General features: G+C 44.9%; 1 protein-coding gene across 1 annotated transcript in view; it reads right to left on the bottom strand.

Moving 5' to 3' along the window:
* Positions 1-18,737, bottom strand: part of HDAC1 (histone deacetylase 1) — a gene marked incomplete in the record, with an annotated part of 2,014,892 nt that overhangs the window by 1,178,765 nt on the left and 817,390 nt on the right. The window contains 1 exon segment of the mRNA XM_044082464.1: positions 17,965-18,073. Within this exon segment, the coding sequence (XP_043938399.1) occupies positions 17,965-18,073 (109 nt within the window).

Below are 18,737 nucleotides of genomic sequence, written 5' to 3'. Positions count from 1 at the left end.
GCACAAAACCGACAGCAAGGTACATCGTGGTCAGGGCCTAGGCAAAGAATACAGTATGAATGAAAATCTTTGAGGTATTTGCTTTCCCCAAGTAATGCAATTACTTTTACTGACATTGGTAAGGAGCAAGAAAAAGTTTCCCCAACGGGGTACTTCGCTTTAATTGAAGACTTCGGTTCTGAAACTCTAAGACGAAAATTTCAGGAGTCTGCCGATCGGCAATTGCAAACTGCTTCTGCTTCAGGAACCGCGCGGCAAGAAAGACTGAAGAAAATGGCGTTGGATGCCTCTGATATACCCCTGGCGCTCTGACGTCAGGGAGGAAGCGACAGCAACCGATGCCGGACCAAGACTTTGGAATTCTGGCCGACTGCGGGACTGCCTGACGGCAGGATAACCCCAAGTGTGATGACTGCAGCAGGGTAACACGATGAACATCCAGGACTGCAACAGTGAATACACCAACATCAACATTTATGGTAAGTGTACACAACTGTACTACGTTCGTGTTTCACTGTTGCAGTCATTACATTTGGGTAGAATCCCAAAGCTATGGTTGGGAGGATGGATGTATACAGCATTGGGAGCAGCTATAAGGCCCTACAGGACAGCAGTGGCAAAGCCTGCTCTGGATTTAGAGAAGAGAGGCAAATGGTAATGTTTGGTGAACGTATGAACGGAGCTCCAGGTAGCAGCTTCTAAAATGTCTCTGGTAGGAACCCCCTCTGAGAAAGGCTGCAGAAGTGGATGCAGCCCTGGTGGAATGAGATCTGATCCCCTTGGGGACAGGTTTACCATGGTGCATATAGAAACAAATACAATGGCTTATCCATTTGGAAATAGTCTGCTTTGAATAAACCTTTCCCTCTGCCCCCCTGCAGTGAATGCCACCAGTAACTGTTAAGATTTTCTTAGAGATTTTGTCCTAAGTAGCATCTTAGTTGTGTACATCCAATGAATACAGAATCCGCTCACCATTGTTCTGTGGATTTGGGAAGAAAGTTGGCAGATGAATGGTCTGAGGGCCACACTAGAAACCACTTTCGGCATAAAGGATGGATTGGTCCTGAGAGCCACACTGTCTGGGTAAAAAATAATGAAAGGCTCCACTGCCAAAAGAGCCTGTAGTTCTGAAATCCTTCTAGATGAAGTAACTGCTAAAGGAAAAGCTGTTTTCCAAGAGAGAAATTTTAGGTCTGCAGTAGCAGCTTGCTCAAAAGGAGGTAGTGAGTTTTTCTCAAAAAAAACTGAGGTCCCATATGCAGGAGTTGGTGCTCTCCTGGGAGGTCTTAAGTTTTTGGCCCCTCTGCGGTACTGCTTTAGCAGACGATGAGAAAAGAAGGGAGGCTCTGTGTTGTAATGAGCTGAAATGGCACAGGCATGGATTTAAAAATCCATGCCTCTGCCATTTCAGCTCATTACAACACAGAGCCTCCCCACTTCCATAAAAAGAAAAAGATAAGCCCTTGTGAAGCATCTCAGTTTAGTGGTGCAGTATCTGAAGAATACTGGGCATTGCTGTGCTTACTCCTTGTGCTTGGTTCCACGGACAGAATCTTTTCCATTTGTCACCATAAGATTTTCTAGTACTAGGCCTTTTAGCCTCCAAAATGACATCCATCACAGATTTGCTGAGAGATGTAACTGGTGAAATTAGTTGATTAGCCATGCTGCAAGATTCAGAGTTTGAAGCAGAGTGTCCAGAATTTGATAGTTCTGCTGAGACAGTAAGTAAAGGTGTCTGAGGCAGGTACCACGGAGGAAGGTGCGACATATTGCGCAGGAGCGGGTACCAGTGCTGGCAAGGCCAGTCTGGAGCAATCAGAATCATTTTTATTTCCTGTCTGACTTTTAGTAAGACCTTGGAGAGTAGCGGTAGAGGTGGAAAGGCATAGACTGATATGTTTTTCCAGCTGAAGGATAGAGCATCCACTTTCTAAGCTTGTGATGAATTCTTGTGCAGAATTTGTCCAAATGATAGTTTTCGGGTGAGGCAAAACTATCTAGGTTTGGGCACCCCCATTTGCATGTCAACATGCTGAAGATTTGTGGATCCAGTTTCCATTCGTGTGGGTCCATAAGATTTCTGCTTAGTTCGTCTGCCAGAGTATTTTGTTTTCCTGGCAGGAATTCAGCTTGTAGATGTATTTGAAAAGTCAAGGCCATGTTCCACAATGCCATGGCTAGTCTGCAAAGGGGGTAGGAATGGGTACCCCCCTGCTTATGTACCACATAACTGTGGTGTCAGTCTATCAGTAATTGTCCAGAATGAAGATAGTCCTTTAAGGCTGTCAGAGCATTCTGTAAAATAGCATCCATTTCTGACTGATATGTAGGTGCATTTGGTTTGGGCTCCATTGGCCCTGAATGCATCTCCCTGCCAGATGTGCCCCCCAAGCATAATCTGATGCGTCTAGTCAGGGTTTGGGCGGCAGGGGGTGGAATGAATGACAATCCCTTGTTTTGGTGGCAGGCCTCTGCCCACCATAGGAACTCTAGTTGCAGGCAAGGAATGATGGGAATCATTGTTTCCAGGCTGTGACAATGTTGACTCTAAGCTTTTCGGGTACCATTGAAGTTTCCGCATACGCAGTCTTGCACACTGAATTAGAAGAATGCAGGAGGCCATGAACACCAAGCCCTGCAGAATTTGTCTTGCAGACAGCTGGGTTTTTGTGGCCACCTGTTTGAAGTCCTCAATTGGATTTGTTTTTCTGGCGTAAGGCAAGTCATCTGGGCAGTTGTATTCAAGTTTGCACCCAGGAATGTAATTATTTGAGAGGGTAACAGTTGTGATGTTTCGTTTACAGTGTACCCTAGACAAGTTAGAAGCCTTTTTACAAATGCCAGATGTTTTAGCAGAGTCTCCTTGTTTTCTGCCTGAATTAGACAATCGTCCAGGTATGGATAAATCTGAATATTTCTTTGCCTGCAAAATGCAATTACTGGTGCCAGGTACTTTGCGAAGACCCTGGGTGCAGTAGATAAGCCAAAGGGCAGTGCACAGAACTGGTAATGCAAACAGCCTGCTTTGAAGCGGAGGTATCTTCTGCAAGATTCCCTGATTGGGATATGCAGGTAAGCCTTAAGTCTAGCGTTACCAACCAGGCATCCTTGCCTAGCATAGGTAGTAACTGTTGGAGAGTCAGTATCTTGAATTTTGGGATGTCCAGAAATGTACTTAGAATGGATAAGTCCAGAATTGGATGCCATGATTTGTCTTTTCTGGGTCCCAGAAAAAGTCTTGAATAAAAACCTTGTCCCTTTTCTGGTACTGGTTGAAGCGCTTCCATATCCATGAGGGACATAACTCGTTTCTGGGCCTCTGCCCACTGATCTGGAGGCAGATCTGGCCATCCATTTGGGATTGGCAACGTGTGGAAATGAAATCTGTATCCCTGGGATACTATATTTAAAACCCATTTGTCCTGGGGTAATAAGTTGCCAGTTTCATGCATGAAGTGCCAGTTTTCCCCCCAAAGGAGCAGCTAAAAGATAAGTGCTTGGTGACTGCAGTGGAAGGTCATTGAGTGTTTACTGCAGGAAGGCGCCTTGTTACTTCCAGATTTGGAGGTGGGGGCACCCCATTGCTTTCTTCTACAAGTTCCTTGTGACAAACCTGGAGCCTTTGGAATGTCCGGGTTTGACCTGAGCGGCTCTAGTGAATACTGGAAAGGACCAGTTCTTAGGCCAGTGCCTACTGAATCTGGGAACCTGAATTTGTAAGAAATCTTTCACAGTTTGCATAGATTTAACTTGATCTTCCATCTTTTCCAAAACTTCTTCAGCCTTATTACCAAATGGACTGCCCTGTTGTAAAAGGAGCATCCAACAATTTTGCTTTAACATGGTCAGGCATATTTTGCTCCTTGAGCCAAGCATGCCTTCTCATCACAGATCCAGTTACAGCAGCCCTGCAAGAGGCCTCCAAGGAATCAAAACCACATTGCAAAGTAAGTTTTCCAACTTGTTCAGCTGAATGCAATAAATCCTGCAACTCTTTCACACAGTCAGAAATAATCATTTTCTGTTTAAGTAAACCCATGACACGCTGCTGATATTTAAGCATATGAAATTGACAGTTTAAAGCCCCGATTGCCAAGGTTGCAGACGTGTAAACCCTCTTACCCCATCTATCCAGTGCCCGGGAATCTCTATCAGAAGGGGTAGGATTTTTAGCAGTAGAAGCCTTAATGCCCTTAGGACCCTGAGAAATGGTTTCTGGGTCAGCAGTAGGATTTTTAAAAAGCAATTGGAGAGAATCAGGAACCCTGTAGTACTCTCTCTCTGGCTTACTAGGAGCCACAGGCAGGGAATCTGGAGCCATACTGGACTCTGAGGAAACAACAATGTCTAGTCATAGGCCTATGCTAAGAAAGAAGAAAATCCCCAAGTCTCTTTTTAGATTCTGAGAAATCCTGACTCACCCAGTGTAAGTGTTCCCTTAAGGTATGCAGTTTCTCCAAAAGAAAAATCCTCAGGAGGAGAAGCAGAAGGGATGGCATCTTCTGCATCAGTGTCCTCATAAGGGGGAATAGATAATTCCTGATCAGAAGAGGAATCTGAAGAAATAGAAACATGATCTGAAGATTCAGAGTCAGTGCCTTGCCTGGGCCTCTTAGCAGGAAGGGGATGGGTACCCCTGCTCACTAATTAAATCCTCAGCCATTTTGATAATTTGTGTTTTAGGCATTGGTACCTGTACATATGGCCCATGCGTCAGTTTTTTAGACATAGCAGTATTTTTTGGCCTTAGTTTTGAAGACATCTGTTTAATATACAAACATTTAGGCCTGAAAACACCCTCAGAAGCCGGGGCCTGCTCAGCGGCTCTGGACCCATCTAAGGTAGAGACATCCTCGGGTTCAATACTTAAAGTATCGCACAGCATACCGGACTCCGAATGGATCTCAGTAGAGGCCTGCGAATCAAAAGTAGCGGGTATCAGGGTTGCAAAAGTGTCTCACTGAGTACCGGTGAACCGGCAACTGGCTTAGGAGAGGCTTTGTCGGTTTTGGACCTCAATGGTCCATCTTTCTTTGTGTTTTTTTAGGTATTCTGGTAGTCTGATTGCTAACCGATGACATTTCTGGATAGTTGAATCTCGAGCCAAAATATTTAGAAGCAAAAATATACAGACGTTTAATACTGCGTTAATTAAATTTAGCACAAAACTGACAGCAAGGCACGTTGTGGTCAGGGCCTAGGCAAGGAATACAGTACAAGTGAAAATCTTTGAGGTATTTGCTTCCCGCAAGTAATACAATTATTAACTTTTACTGACATCGGTAAGGAGCAAGAAAAAGTTTCCCCAATGGGGCACTTCGCTTTTAGTTGAAGACTTCAGTTCTGAAACTCGAAAACGAAAATTTCAGGAGTCGGCAGACAGGCACTTGCGAACTGCTTCGGGCACCGCGCGGCAAGAAAGACTAATGTAATGGCGGCTGCATGTTTTATACCCCTGACGTCATGGAAGAAGTGACAGCAACCAAAACAGGACCCAAGACTTTGTTAATCAGCCTGACTGAGGGCAACCTGCCAAAAGATTACCCAATGTATTGACTGTAACAGTGAAACAAGAACATCAAAGCTACCAAAGGACTGCTGCTCTCAGCTAACCAGTCCAAGTTCTGAAATGGACAAGTTGGACAATTTAAAATACAGCATTTATCCAGAACTCACCCACAATCTACCTGAAGACGCACCAACTATTGCTTCATCCAAAAACCACTACTGCATAAACAGATTCTAAAAGCTCAGTCAACTCCTGCAGGACCTTACCAGAAATCAGGAAAATGACTAACGGACCAGGCTGGAGAGTGCCATAACCAAACACCGAATCACATAATAGCCCAAAGTCTCAAAAAGATCAGACAGCCATAAAAATTGAGTGGAAGGGCTAGGAAAAACTGTAAGTACCTTACCCAAAAAACTCCAAACCTGACCTCATCCAGAGTAACAAGCAGAGTGAAACTGATCTTTTGAAAGGTCTAAGACACTCCACACTGATAATCAACCGGAGCCTGGACTCAAAAGCCTGCTTCCCACTCAGATGGGTTAAAGGGAGTGGCCCACCACAAACCCAAAAAAATGAGGACCACTGCAGTGAGCTCATCAGTAAGATAAAGGGTTTTTCAAGACACAGGGGCTACTTCAAAGAGGAAGAGGCAAAGAAACAAAAAAGTACAGTTGTGTACACTTACCATAAATGTAGATGTTGAGTGTATTCACTGTTGCAGTCATTACATTTGGGTAATCTGCTGGCAGGTTGCCCTCAGTCGGCCTGAATTCCAAAGTCTTGGGTCCTGTGTCGGTTTGCTGTCTCCTCTTCCATGACGTCAGGTCGTCAGGGGCATAAAACATGCAGCAGACGCCATTTTCTTTAGTTTTTCTTGCCCCCGATATCAGGTGCCCACAAAAAGGTAGCAATATTATATAAATATATCTATATACATGCATCAATATAAACTTTACCTTCATCTACATGCAAATACACCACACAGGTTGTAGGATATAGAGAAAGAAAGAAAAGTACAGTTTTGTACCTACCATAAATGTAGATGTTTGAGTGTATACCCTGCTGCAGTCATCACACTTGGGTTATCCTGCTGTCAGGCGGTCCCGCAGTCGGCCCGAATTCCAAAGTCTTGGTCCGGCGTCAGTTGCTGTCGCTTCTACCCTGATGTCAGTGCACCAGGGGTATACAAGAGGCATCCGACGCCATTTTCTTCAGTTTTTCTTGCCCCAGATGTCAGGTGCCCCCCCCAAAAAGGTGGTCAAGTAGATACTACCAATAATAACAGTTTATCACAACCAAAACATCCCTCCAGCTATAAGCAAATACACCACAAAGGTTGCATCAGATTTTAAGGTATTGAAAGGTTTTAGTTAGGTCAGAGGGGAAGGAGAGAGGGTAACCTGGACTGCAGCAGGGTATACACTCAAACATCTACATTTATGGTAGGTACAAAACTGTACTATGTTCATCATGTTACCCTGCTGCAGTCATCACACTTGGGTAGAATCCCAAAGCAAAGGATGGGAGGTGGAGTCAAACAGGGTTAGAGGAGGCTAGATGGCCCCGCAAAACAGCAGTGGCGAAGCCAGCTCTAGTCTAGAGTAAAGTGTTAAGTGATGGTGTTTGGCAAAGGCGTGTACTGAACTCCAAGTTGCAGCTTCCAGAATATCCTTGGTTGGGACCCCCCCCTGAGGAAGGCTGTAGCTGCTGCCCTGGCAGAGTGGGGCCTTATGCTAGCAGGAACTGGTTTTCCATGTTGGGTGTAGCAAAAACGTATGCAATGTCCTATCCATTTGGAAATGGTCTGTTTTGAGATCGCCTTTCCTTGAGATGCTGTAGCATAGGATTCAAAAAGCTGGTCAGATTTTCTGAAAACCTTCGTTTTATCAAAGTAGTAACGTAGCTGCCTGTGAATGTCCAAGGAATGCAGGAGTCTTTCTCCTTTGTTCTGTGGTTTTGGGAAAGAAGGTGGGTAAATGGATGGTTTGATTTAGAGCCACACTGGATACCACCTTAGGCATAAAAGAGGGGTTAGTTCGTAGAGAAACTCTGTCTTGATGGAAAATGAGGAAAGGCTCTACTGCCATTACTGCCTGAAGCTCTGAGACTCTTCTGGCTGAAGTAATTGCTAGCAGCAGGGCAGTCTTCCATGATATAAACTTTAAGTCAGCTGAGAAAGCTGGTTCAAAAGGAGGTAGCGTAAGTTTTTCCAGAACAAACTTGAGGTCCCAAGTTGGCGTTGGTGCTCTCCTGGGAGGCCTAATGTTTTTGGCTCCTCTAAGAAACTGCCTTAGAAGTGGATGTGAAAATAAGGGAGGATCCATGTTGTAGTGAGCTGAAATAGCTGAGGCGTGGATTTTAATACATGAAAAAGAAAGGCCTTTGTGTAACATCTCAGTTAAATATTGTAGAATCTGAGGTGTCCGGCTGAAGGGTATTTTGGCCTTTAGCTTGGTTCCAGGTGCAAAACCTTTTCCATTTGTCTGAGTAGGCTTTCCTGGTGCTGGGCCTCCTGGCTTCCAGAATAACCTCCATAACAGCTTGAGAAAGAGGAGCTGGCTGGTTGCTTAGGTGATTTGCCATGCAGCCAAATTTAAGGTTTTGAGCTGGCTGTGTAGGATCGGACTTGTCTTGCTGTGTGAGCAGATGAGTAATTTGTGGTAAAATCCATGGTGGGTCCTGGGCCATATTCCTTAATAGTGGGTACCAGTGCTGGCGTGGCCAGTCTGGGGCAATGAGTATCATTCGGGGTCTCTCCATCATGACTTTCAGCAGCACCTTTGTGAGAAGGGGCAATGGAGGGAAGGCATACACGGTCAGCATTTTCCAACTGAATGAGTGCGCGTCCACTTGCCAAGCTTGATGGTGAGACGTCCCTGTGCAAAATTTTGTTAGCCGATAGTTTTGGGGGCTGGCAAACAGGTCTATGCCTGGGTGCTCCCATTTTTGAGTTATCATTGCAAATACTTGTGGATCCAGTTTCCACTCGTGGGGATCCATGATGTTTCTGCTTAGGTTGTCTGCCAATGTGTTCTTTTTTCCTGGCAGGAATTGAGCTTGTAATTGAACTTGGTAAGCCAGTGCTGTGTTCCACAAGGTCATTGCTTGCCTGCATAGAAGGTAGGAGTGTGTACCCCCTTGTTTATGTACCACATTACTGTGGTGTTGTCTTGTCCTTATTGTAAGCTGTCCTGGATGTAAGATGTCCTTGAAGGCTGTCAGGGCATTCTGTATAGCTAGCATTTCTTTTTGATTGATGTGCAGATTCCTTTGATCTGCAGTACATATGCCTTGAATGCACCGTCCTGCCATGTGTGCCCCCCAGGCATAGTCCGATGCATCTGCTGTCAGTTTGCCTGGCTGGGGGTAAGGTGAAAGGCTGAACCTTGTTGAGGTAACATGCCTGTGACCACCATAGAAACTCCTGTTGAAGGCAGGGAATGAGAGGTATCATTGTTTCCAAGCTGTGGCTGTGTTGAGTCCATACGCTTTTTAGGTACCATTGTAATTTCCTCATATGCAGTTTTGCAAATGGTTAGTAGTAGTATGCAAGATGCCATGAAGCCCAAGGCCTGCAGAATTTTTCTTGCAGGGAGTTGGGTTTTTGTTGCCATTGTTTTGAAGTACTGAGTTAGTCTGCCATCAGATAAGCCATCTGGGCCGTTTTATTCAAGCTGGCACCCAGGAATGTCATATTTTGAGAGGGCACTAGTTTTGATTTCTTTTCGTTTACTGTGTACCCTAGGCAACTTGGGTGTTTTACAAAAGCCAGATGTTGTAAGAGAATGTCCTTGCTTTCTGCTTGGATGAGGCAGTCGTCCAGGTATGGATATATTTGAATTCCTCTGTCTGCAGTATGCAATTACTGGTGCCAGGCATTTTGTGAAGACCCTGGGTGCAGTAGATAAGCCAAAGAGCAGTGCAGAGAATTGGTAATGGGTTGAACCTGCAATGAGATGGAGGTATCTTCTGCAATTTTGTCTGATAGGGACATGCAGGTATGCCTCCTTGAGGTCCAACATTACTAGCCAAGCTTTCTTGCCCAACATGGAAAGAAGCTGCTGTAGTGTTAGCATCTTGAATTTGGGTACTTGCAAGAAGGTGTTTAGAATTCAAAGGTCCAGAATGGGTCTCCAAGCATTGCCCTTTCTGGGGACTAGAAAGAGCCTTGAGTAAAATCGTTGGCCTTGTTCCTGTGTAGGTACCAGTTGAATGGCTCTCATGTCCATGAGAGCTGTAATTTGTTTTTGTGCCTCTGCCCATTGATTTTGTGGCAGGTTTGGCATTCCTTTTATCCTTGGCAAGGTGTGGAAATGGAATCTGTATCCTTGTGAGAATGTCTAGGACCCAATTTGTCCTTTGTGACGATGCGCCAGTTGTCTGCAAAAAGTGCTAATTTTCCTCCCAAGGGAGCTGCCAAGAGAGTTTTGCTTGGCAGTTTGAGGTGCAAGTCATTGTGTTTGCCTTCTAGTAGTTTGGGACCGGTGTTCACCTCCCTTCTGTGTTGCAGTGCCCCATTGGCGAGGTTTGTAAGGGATTTGTGCTTGTCCTCTCTGCCCCTTAGGCGCCTGTATTTACCCCTCTGTGGTCTGTCAGAAGCTGGAAAGGACCAATTTTTTGTTGGCCAATTTCTGCTGAAGCGTGGGGGCTGTACCTGTAAGAAATCTTTGACAGTCTACATAGATTTTGCCTTATCCTCCATTTTCTTTAAAACCTCTTCTGCTTTAACCCCAAAAAAGACATCCTGCTGAAAGGGTGCATCTAGTAACTTTGCTTTAACCTGATCAGGCAGAGTTTGTTCCTTTAACAAAGCATGCCTACGTACAACAGATCCAGTAACAGCTGCTCTACAGGAAGCTTCCAAGGAATCAAATCCACATTGTAAAGTATGCTTGCCCACCTGTTCAGCTGCATGCAACAGATCCTGCAGTTCCTTGAATTCAAACTGTTGAGGGTGCGTGCTCATCTTTTGTTTCATTTGAGACATTAGGAATTGTTGATATTTAAGCATGTGAAATTGACAATTTAGTGCTCTCATAGCTAGAAGTAGCTGAGGTGTAAACCTTCTTCCCCCACCTATCTAGTGCTCTGGAGTCCCTTTTCAGAGGGTACAGGATTTTTAGCCATAGAAGCCTTAGCCCCTTTGGGACCCTGGAAGATTGTCTCTGGATCAGCAACAGGGCTTTTGTAAAGGAATTTGTGTGAGTCAGGCACTCTATAGTATCTATCTGGTTTGGCTGGAGCAGGAGAATCTGGATTTAGACTAGATTCTAAGTAAACATCATCCACAATGTCTAAAACTGGGGGGATAGCAAGTGGTCTGTGCTGGGGGAGTAAAAGAAACTCTCCGAGCCTTTTCTTTGAGTCAGAGTAGTCCTGACCTTCCCAATGGAAATGTTCCCTCATGGTATGTAAGGTTTCCCCAAAGGAATAGTCTTCAAGGGGAGAAGCTGAGGGAATGGAATCTTCAGCATCAGAATCTTCATAAGGGGGAAAGGAGTAATCCTGTTCCTCAGAGGAGCCTGAGGAAATAAGACACTATCAGAGGAGGCATAATTCTCCTCTTGTCTAGGCCTTTTGTCGGGGGGGGGGGGGGGCCCGATTAAAGAAATCAAATCTTCAGCTATTTTAAGCATCTGTTTCTTAGGCATGGGGCCTTGGAACTGGAGACTGAAGTGCAGTCCTTTTTGGTTTTAGAGGAGTCTTTAGCTTAGCATAAGATTTTATGGTGAGAGTAGCCGGTCTGAAGACACCTTCTGAAACCGAAGGTGTTTCTACCGCACCGGCTTCTCCTTCTGCAATGTCGTCGGTAGGGCCTAAAGAAAAAGGCTGCATCGGGCTATAACTCACTGCTAGAGGATCCGAAGCAGTCTGGGGTTCCAATTCTGCGGTGGCCAGGGGCTGCATAGGCACCTCACTTAAAACCGGAGAACCGGCGACCGGCCCAGCCGAGGCCTCGAAGTCCGGCTTGGATCTAGGTTGCCTGTCTATCTTTGCGTTTTTTATGCAAGCTGGTATTCGGTTGCTCCGACGGCATAGTGTAATTAAATTTCCTACCGAAGTAGTGTCGTGCGAAATCAAAGCGTCGCTTTATAGTTCGCTTATTGAACCTAGCACAAAACAGACAACCAGTGACGTCATGGTCTGGGCCTAGGCAAGGTACACAATAACAATAAGTCCTTATGAGGTATTTGCTTCCCACAAGAAAAGCAATTGTTAACTTTTTCTGACATCGGACTGAGGCAAGAAAAGGTTCCCCAACGGGGTACTTAGCTTTGAAGACTTCGGACTGAAACTCTATTCGAAAATCTCAGGTGTCGGCCGACCGGCACTTGCAAACTGCTTCTACTTCGAGCACCTCGCGGCAAGAAAGACTGAAGAAAATGGCGTTGGATGCCTCTTCTATACCCCTGGCGCACTGACTTCAGGGAAGACGCGACAGCAACCGACGCCAGACCAAGACTTTGAAATTCGGGCTGACTGTGGGACCGCCTGACGGCAGGATAACCCAAGTGTGATGACTGCAGCAGGGTAACACGATGAACATCTGTAGAATGACAGGGGGATGGGCGGGAGGGTAACATGGACTGCAACAGTGAATACACTAACATCTACATTTATGGTAAGTGTACACAACTGTACTATGTTCATGTTTCACTGTTGCAGTCATTATATTTGGGTAGAATCCCAAAGCTATGGTTGTGAGGCTGGAGCTAAACAGCATTAGGTGCGGCTATAAGGCCCTGCAGCACTGCAGTGGCAAAGCCTGCCCTGGACATACAGAGGCAAATGGTAATGCTTTGTAAAGGTGTGAACAGACCTCCAAGTAGCAGCCTCTAGAACGTCTTTGGTTGGTACTCCTCTGAGAAAGGCTGCCGAAGTAGCTGCAGCTCTGGTGGAATGAGACCCAATGCCCTTGGGCACAGGTTTACCATGGTACAAGTAGCAGAAACGGATGCAGTGGCTTATCCACTTTGAAATTGCCTGCTTTGAAATGGCCTTTCCTTCTGATCCTGCAGCATATGACACTAGTAATTGCTCAGTTTTTCTTAGAGCTTTAGTCCTGCTCGAGTAGAATCTTAGCTGTCTGTGTACGTCCAAGGAATGCAGAATTCTCTCCCCTTTGTTCTGCGGATTTGGATAAAAAGTTGGCAGATGAATAGTTTGGTTAAGAGCCACACTGGAAACCAGCTTAGGCATAAAAGTAGGATTTGTCCTCAGACACCCTGTCTGGGTAAAATATGATAAAAAGCTCTACAGTCATGAGGGCCTGTAGCTCAAACTCTTCTTGCTGAAGCAGAGTGGTCTTCCATAAGAACTTTATATCAGCGGTAGCGGCTGGTTCAAATGAGGGCAGGGTGAGCTTTTCCAACACAATTGAGGTCCCATGCAGATAATGGTGATCTAGGAGGCCTTAGGTTTTTGGCTCCTCTAAGATACTGCTTTAGTAAAGCATGAGAAAAGATAGGTGGGCTCTGTATTGTAATGAGCCGAAATGGCAGGGGCATGGATTTTGATTGATGAGAAAGATAAGCCTTTGTCAAGCATCTCAGTTATGTATTGTAATATCTGAGGAATATGTGGTTCTGCTACATCAGTTCCTTGTGCTGGATTCCAAGCAAAGAATCTCTTCCATTTGTCAGCATAAGATTTTCTAGTACTAGGCCTTCTGGCTTCCAAAATGACATCCATCACAGCTTTACTGAGAGGTGTCGTTCGTATGATTTACATGATTAGCCATGCTGCCAGATTCAGTCTGTAGTTGATTGTGCAGGATCTGATTGTTTTGCTGGGTCAGTAGTTGTGGTCTAAGGCAAGGTCCAAGCTGGGTATTGAGACAAGTTCCTTAGGATTGGGTACCCGTATTGGCGGGGCCAGTCCGGGGCAATTAATATCTTTGGCTTCTCTTGTCTGACTTTTAGGACTACTTTTGTTAGAAGAGGCAGAGAAGGAAAGGCGTAAACTGACAGGTTTTTCCAACTGAAGGATAGGGCGTCCACTTTCCATGCTTGTCTGTGATAAGTCCTTGTGCAGAATCTTTTCAATTGATAATTTTGAGGAGAGGTAAATGGATCTATGTCTGAGCCCCCCCATTTCTCTGTTATCATGCTGAATACTTGTGGATTTAGTTTCCACTCGTGAGGATCCATCAGGTTTCTGCTTAAATCGTCTGCCAGAGTGTTCTGTTTTCCTGGCAGGAATTGAGCTTGAAGATTTATTTGGTAGGTCAAAGCTGTGTCCCTCAGTGTCATGGCTAATCTGCAAAGGGGGTATGTGTGTGCCCCCTTGCTTGTTTATATACCACGACGGTGGTGTTGTCCGTCTATCAGTAGTTGTCCTGGATGAAGTAAATCCTTGAAGGCTGTTAGGGCATTTTGAACAGCTAGCATATCTTTCTGGTTGATATGTAGATGCATTTGATTTGGTGCACATATGCCCTGAATGCATCTTCCTGCCATGTGGGCCCCCCAGGCATAATCTGAGGAGTCTGTTAAGTTTGGCTGGCGGGGGGGGGTAGAGTGAAGGGCCATCCCATGTTTTGGTGACAGGCCTCTGCCCACCATAGAAGTTCCTGTTGCAAGCAGAGGATGAGGGGAATCATTGTTTCTACACTGTGTGAATGTTGACTCCATAAACTTTTTAGGTACCATTTTTAGGTACCATTGAAGTTTCCTCATATGCAGTCTTGCATATGGAATTAGTAGGATGCAGGATGCCATGAAGCCCAGAGCCTGCAGAATTTGTCTTGCAGAAGACTGGGTTGTTGCTGCCATCAGTTTGAAGTAAGTAGTCAGCTGCCTTTGTTTGCCTGGCGTGAGGTAAGCCATCTGGGCAGTTGTATGCAAGCTTGCATCCAGGAATGTTATCTTTAGAGAGGGTACCAGTTGTGACTTCATTTCGTTTAGTGTGTACCCTAGGCATGCTAGAAGCCTTTTCACAAATGCCAGGTGTCGTATAAGTGTGTTCTTGTTCTCTGCTTGAATGAGACAGTTGCCCAAGTAAGGATATATCTGAATACTTTTTTGTCTGCAAAATGCAATTACTGGTGCCAGGCACTTTGTAAAGACCCTGGGTGCAGTAGATAAGCCAAAAAGCAGTGCAGAGAATTGGTAATGCATTAAGCCAGCCTTGAATCTGACGTATCTTCTGCAAGATCGTCTTATTGGGACATGCAGGTATGCCTCTAAGTCTAAAGTCACCAGCCAAGCATTCTTGCCCAGCATGGGCAGAAGCTGTTGCAAAGTAAGCATTCTGAATTTTAGAATGTCCAGGTATGTGTTCAAAATTGATAAATCCAGTATTGGCCGCCAGGCCTCGTCTTTTCTGGGTACCAAGAACAGTAGAGTAAAAACCTTGTCCTTTTTCCAGTTCTGGTACTGTCTGAATGGCACCCATATCCATGAGGGACGTAACCCATTTCTGTGCCTCTGCCCATTGGTTTTTTGGCAGGTCTGGCCAACCATTTGTCATTGGTAGAGTGTGGAAATGGAACCTGTATCCCTGTGATACAATGTTTAGAACCCACTTGTCCTGGGTTCTTAACTGCCAATTTTGAGCAAAAAGTGCTAATTTTCCCCCTATGGGTGCTGCCTAAAGATAACTGCTTGGTGTAGGCAGAGGGAAGTCATTGGGATTGCTTTCTATAGGTTTGCTCTTCATCTCCTCCAGATTTGGAGGTGGATGTACCCCATTGCTTTGACCTGTATGAATCTAGAGCCTGGTACCTGGAACCCTTAGGGTGTTTGGATTTGCCCCTTTGAGCTCTGACACAGGCCCAATTTTTTGTAGGCCAGTGTCTACTGAATCTAGGTGTCTGCACCTGTAAGAAATCTTTAAAAGTTTGTATAGACTTAGCTTTGTCTTCCATTTTCTTTAAAACCTCTTCTGCCTTAATACCAAACAGAGAATCATGCTGTAAAGGTGCATCTAGTAAGTTAGCTTTAACATGATCAGGCAAATTTTCTTCCTTTAACCAGGCATGCCTTCTAATCACAGATCCAGTAACTGCGGCCCTGCAGGAGGCCTTAAAGAATTAAAACCACATTGCAAAGTATGCTTTCCAACTTGCTTAGCTGCATGCAAGAATTCCTGCAATTCTTTATTTTCTGCACATTCTGAAAATATCATTTTCTGTTTTAGCAATCCCATAACATGTTGTTGGTACTTAAGCATATGAAATTGACAGTTTAAGGCCCTAATTGCCAAGGTTGCAGATGTATAAACCTTTTTTCCCCATCTGTCCAGTGCCCTTGAATCTGTCAGAGGGGGTAGGGTTTTTTGCTGTTGAGGCCTTAACTCCCTTTGGACCCCGTGAAACAGTTTCAGGATCAACAGCAGGGTTTCTAAATAAAAAAATATGAGAGTCAGGGACCCTGTAATACCTGTCAGGCTTACTGGGAGCCGGAGGTAGACAGTCAGGGGTCAGGCTTGACTCCGAAAAAACATCACCCACAATGTCTAACACAGGGGGAATGGCTAAATGCTTGTGCTGAGGGAAAGGAGGAAATCCCTGAGCCTCTTTGAGAAGTTTTGACTCTCCCAGTGAAAATGCTCCCTCAAAGTATGCAAGGTTTCTCCAAATGAATAATCCTCAGGAAGAGATGCAGAAGGAATAGACTCCTCAGCATCAGAATCCTCATAGGGAGGTAAAGAATTCCTGATCAGAAGAGGAATCAGAAGAAATAGAAACCTGATCTGAAGATGCAGTGTCTTTGCCTAGGCTTCTTATCTGGAGGGGGATGGGAACCCCTGATCAGGGTAAAGGTCTTCAGCCATTTTGATCATCTGTTTTTTAGGCATAGAGGCCTGTGCACGTGGCTCTGGCATCGTTTTTATAGTTTTAGAAGCGGTCTTTGCCTTTGGTTTTGCAGCTTTCGTTTTGATATAAAAATGTTGAGGTATGAATACACCCTCAGCAGCCGGTGCCTGCTCAGCAGCTCCGGACCCATCAGAGGGAGATGCATCCATTGGTCCAATAACCTGAGTATCTTGCAACATGCCGGACTCCACATGGGTGCCAGCAGAGGCCTGTGACTCAAAGGTAGCAGGTATCAGGGGCTGCGAAAGTGCCTCACTGAGTACCGGCGACTGGCTTAGGAGAAGCTTAGTCGGTCTTGGATCTCGACTGCCTTTCTCTGTCCTTTTCTTTGCGTTTGTTATGTAATCCGGTAGTCTTGATTGCTATCCGACGACATCTCTGGGTAGTTAAATCTGTTTCCAAAATACCTGGATGCAAAAATATACAGACACTTAGTGCGGAAATCTAGCACAAAACCGACAGCCAGGCACGTTGTGATTAGGGCCTAGGCAAGGAATACAGTATAAATGGAAATCCTTATGAGGTATTTGCTTCCCACAAGTAATACGATTAACTTTCTGACATCAGTAAAAAGCAAGAAAAAAAGTTTCCCCAACGGGGTACTTAGCTTTATTGAAAACTTTGGTTCTGAAACTCAAACGCAAATATTTCAGTAGTCTGTCGACCGGCACTTGCGAAATGTTTCTGCTTTGGGCACCACGCGGGAAGAAAGACTTAAGAAAATGGCGTCTGCTGCATGTTTTATACCCCAGACGACCTGACGTCATGGAAGAGGAGACAGCAACTGAAGCAGGACCCAAGACTTTGGAATTCAGGCCGACTTAGGGCAACCTGCCAGCAGATTACCCAAATGTAATGACTGCAACAGTGAAACACGAAGAATATCCTCTGCCATGCCAAGAAAAGCCCCATCAACAGACAAAGTGGCAACCAATGGCACCGTCCACTGGGAAACCTCAATCTCTCACTGGCATCAAAGGCAAAAAAAGTCCAAAAGTTGCCTAGTCAATAATTTATCTTTATGTACTTTTATCTTCTATAATACAAGATCATAAGAATTACAGAAGCTCAGGGTGAACAACCTAGAGCAAACACCTCAAAGGAGGAAGAGTCGAGCATATGGCTTCTCTAGCACACTTGGGCCAGTAGTAACACCAAGACCGTTGCAAGGCACACATTTACCAAAGAGAAATGCCACTTTTCCTCCTATAGAGCATAGAGACTTACAGCACTTCTGAATTAGCTACAACTGTCCCCCTTCCTCAAGGGCCACAGCCTTAAAATATATTTGCTATTAACAGTCAAAGCCCCTAACTTTATGGAGGTGTAGCTATACTTCTTTGCAACAACAACAACTTCAGCCCAACCAGGTGCACATTTCTACATTTGAGTATTTGAGACAGGACTTCGGCAGTTTTTTTTTTTTTTTAACTTTACAGCTGCACACTCATTTTACCTTTAAGGCAGAACACTTAAATGTATAGATGTGGCCATCATTCCATAAAAGTCATAATGCAGCCAAGTTGTAGAGAAATGCATTGAGCAAAGTCCTAGCAACAAACTGTCTAAACCATGAGAAATATTGGTCACTAAAGCTAAGCTCATTAAAGTGCTCTAATCATTTTACCTTTGATAGTCAAATTAAAGCACCCCAGTCGATCTCCAGATAGAGAGTCTGCACCGCACTGCAGTGTAACAGCACTGGGCTGATACATCTCCATCACTTTCGACATTACCTGTATAAAGCAAACAGAACATGTTAATTTGTAGCCCTGCACAATGTATTCCATTTACATTTTGCATTAAGGTCTAATGAAAAGTACAGCTGTGTACACTTACCATAAATGAAGATGTTAGAGTGTACTCACTGTTGCAGTCATCACCTGTGGGTTTATCCCTGCTGTGGTAGCCCTTGGCCAGCCCGAATACCAATGCTTTTCTGTGTCGCCTGTAGTCTGTCAGGTTGTCAGTGATATAAAGCAAGACAGCAGACGCCATTACATCAGTTTTTCCTACCCTAAATCATCAGAAGCACAAGGAAATATGGTAAAGTGGTCCTGGTGGCTAAAAGTCACCATGGGAAGCTCATGTCCCACTAGGGAAAGAGGATACAATAGGGATGAAGGGAGGGAAACCAAGATTGCAACAGTGAACACACTCAGTCTACATTTATGGTAAGTTTACACAACTGTACTATGTTCTTCGTGTTTCACTGTTGCAGTCATCACCTGTGGGAGGATTCCCAAAGCTGAGGAAAGGGGTGGAAGGATAGGTTTAGAAGCCTAGGCATGGGTCAGCAAGCCCTGCAGAACTGCAAAGGTAAATCCTGACCTAGACTCAAAGAAAAAAGGTAGGTGGTAATGCTTTGTAAAGGTACGGGCAGAGGTCCAGGTGATGAGA

This window comes from Protopterus annectens, chromosome 1.part1 (genome assembly GCF_019279795.1).
Source record: "Protopterus annectens isolate FY-2018-M chromosome 1.part1, PAN1.0, whole genome shotgun sequence".
In the NCBI taxonomy this organism is placed as follows: domain Eukaryota; kingdom Metazoa; phylum Chordata; order Ceratodontiformes; family Protopteridae; genus Protopterus; species Protopterus annectens.
The sequence above is the reverse complement of the archived record's forward strand: the minus strand, read 5'-3'. Positions and strand labels throughout refer to the sequence as shown.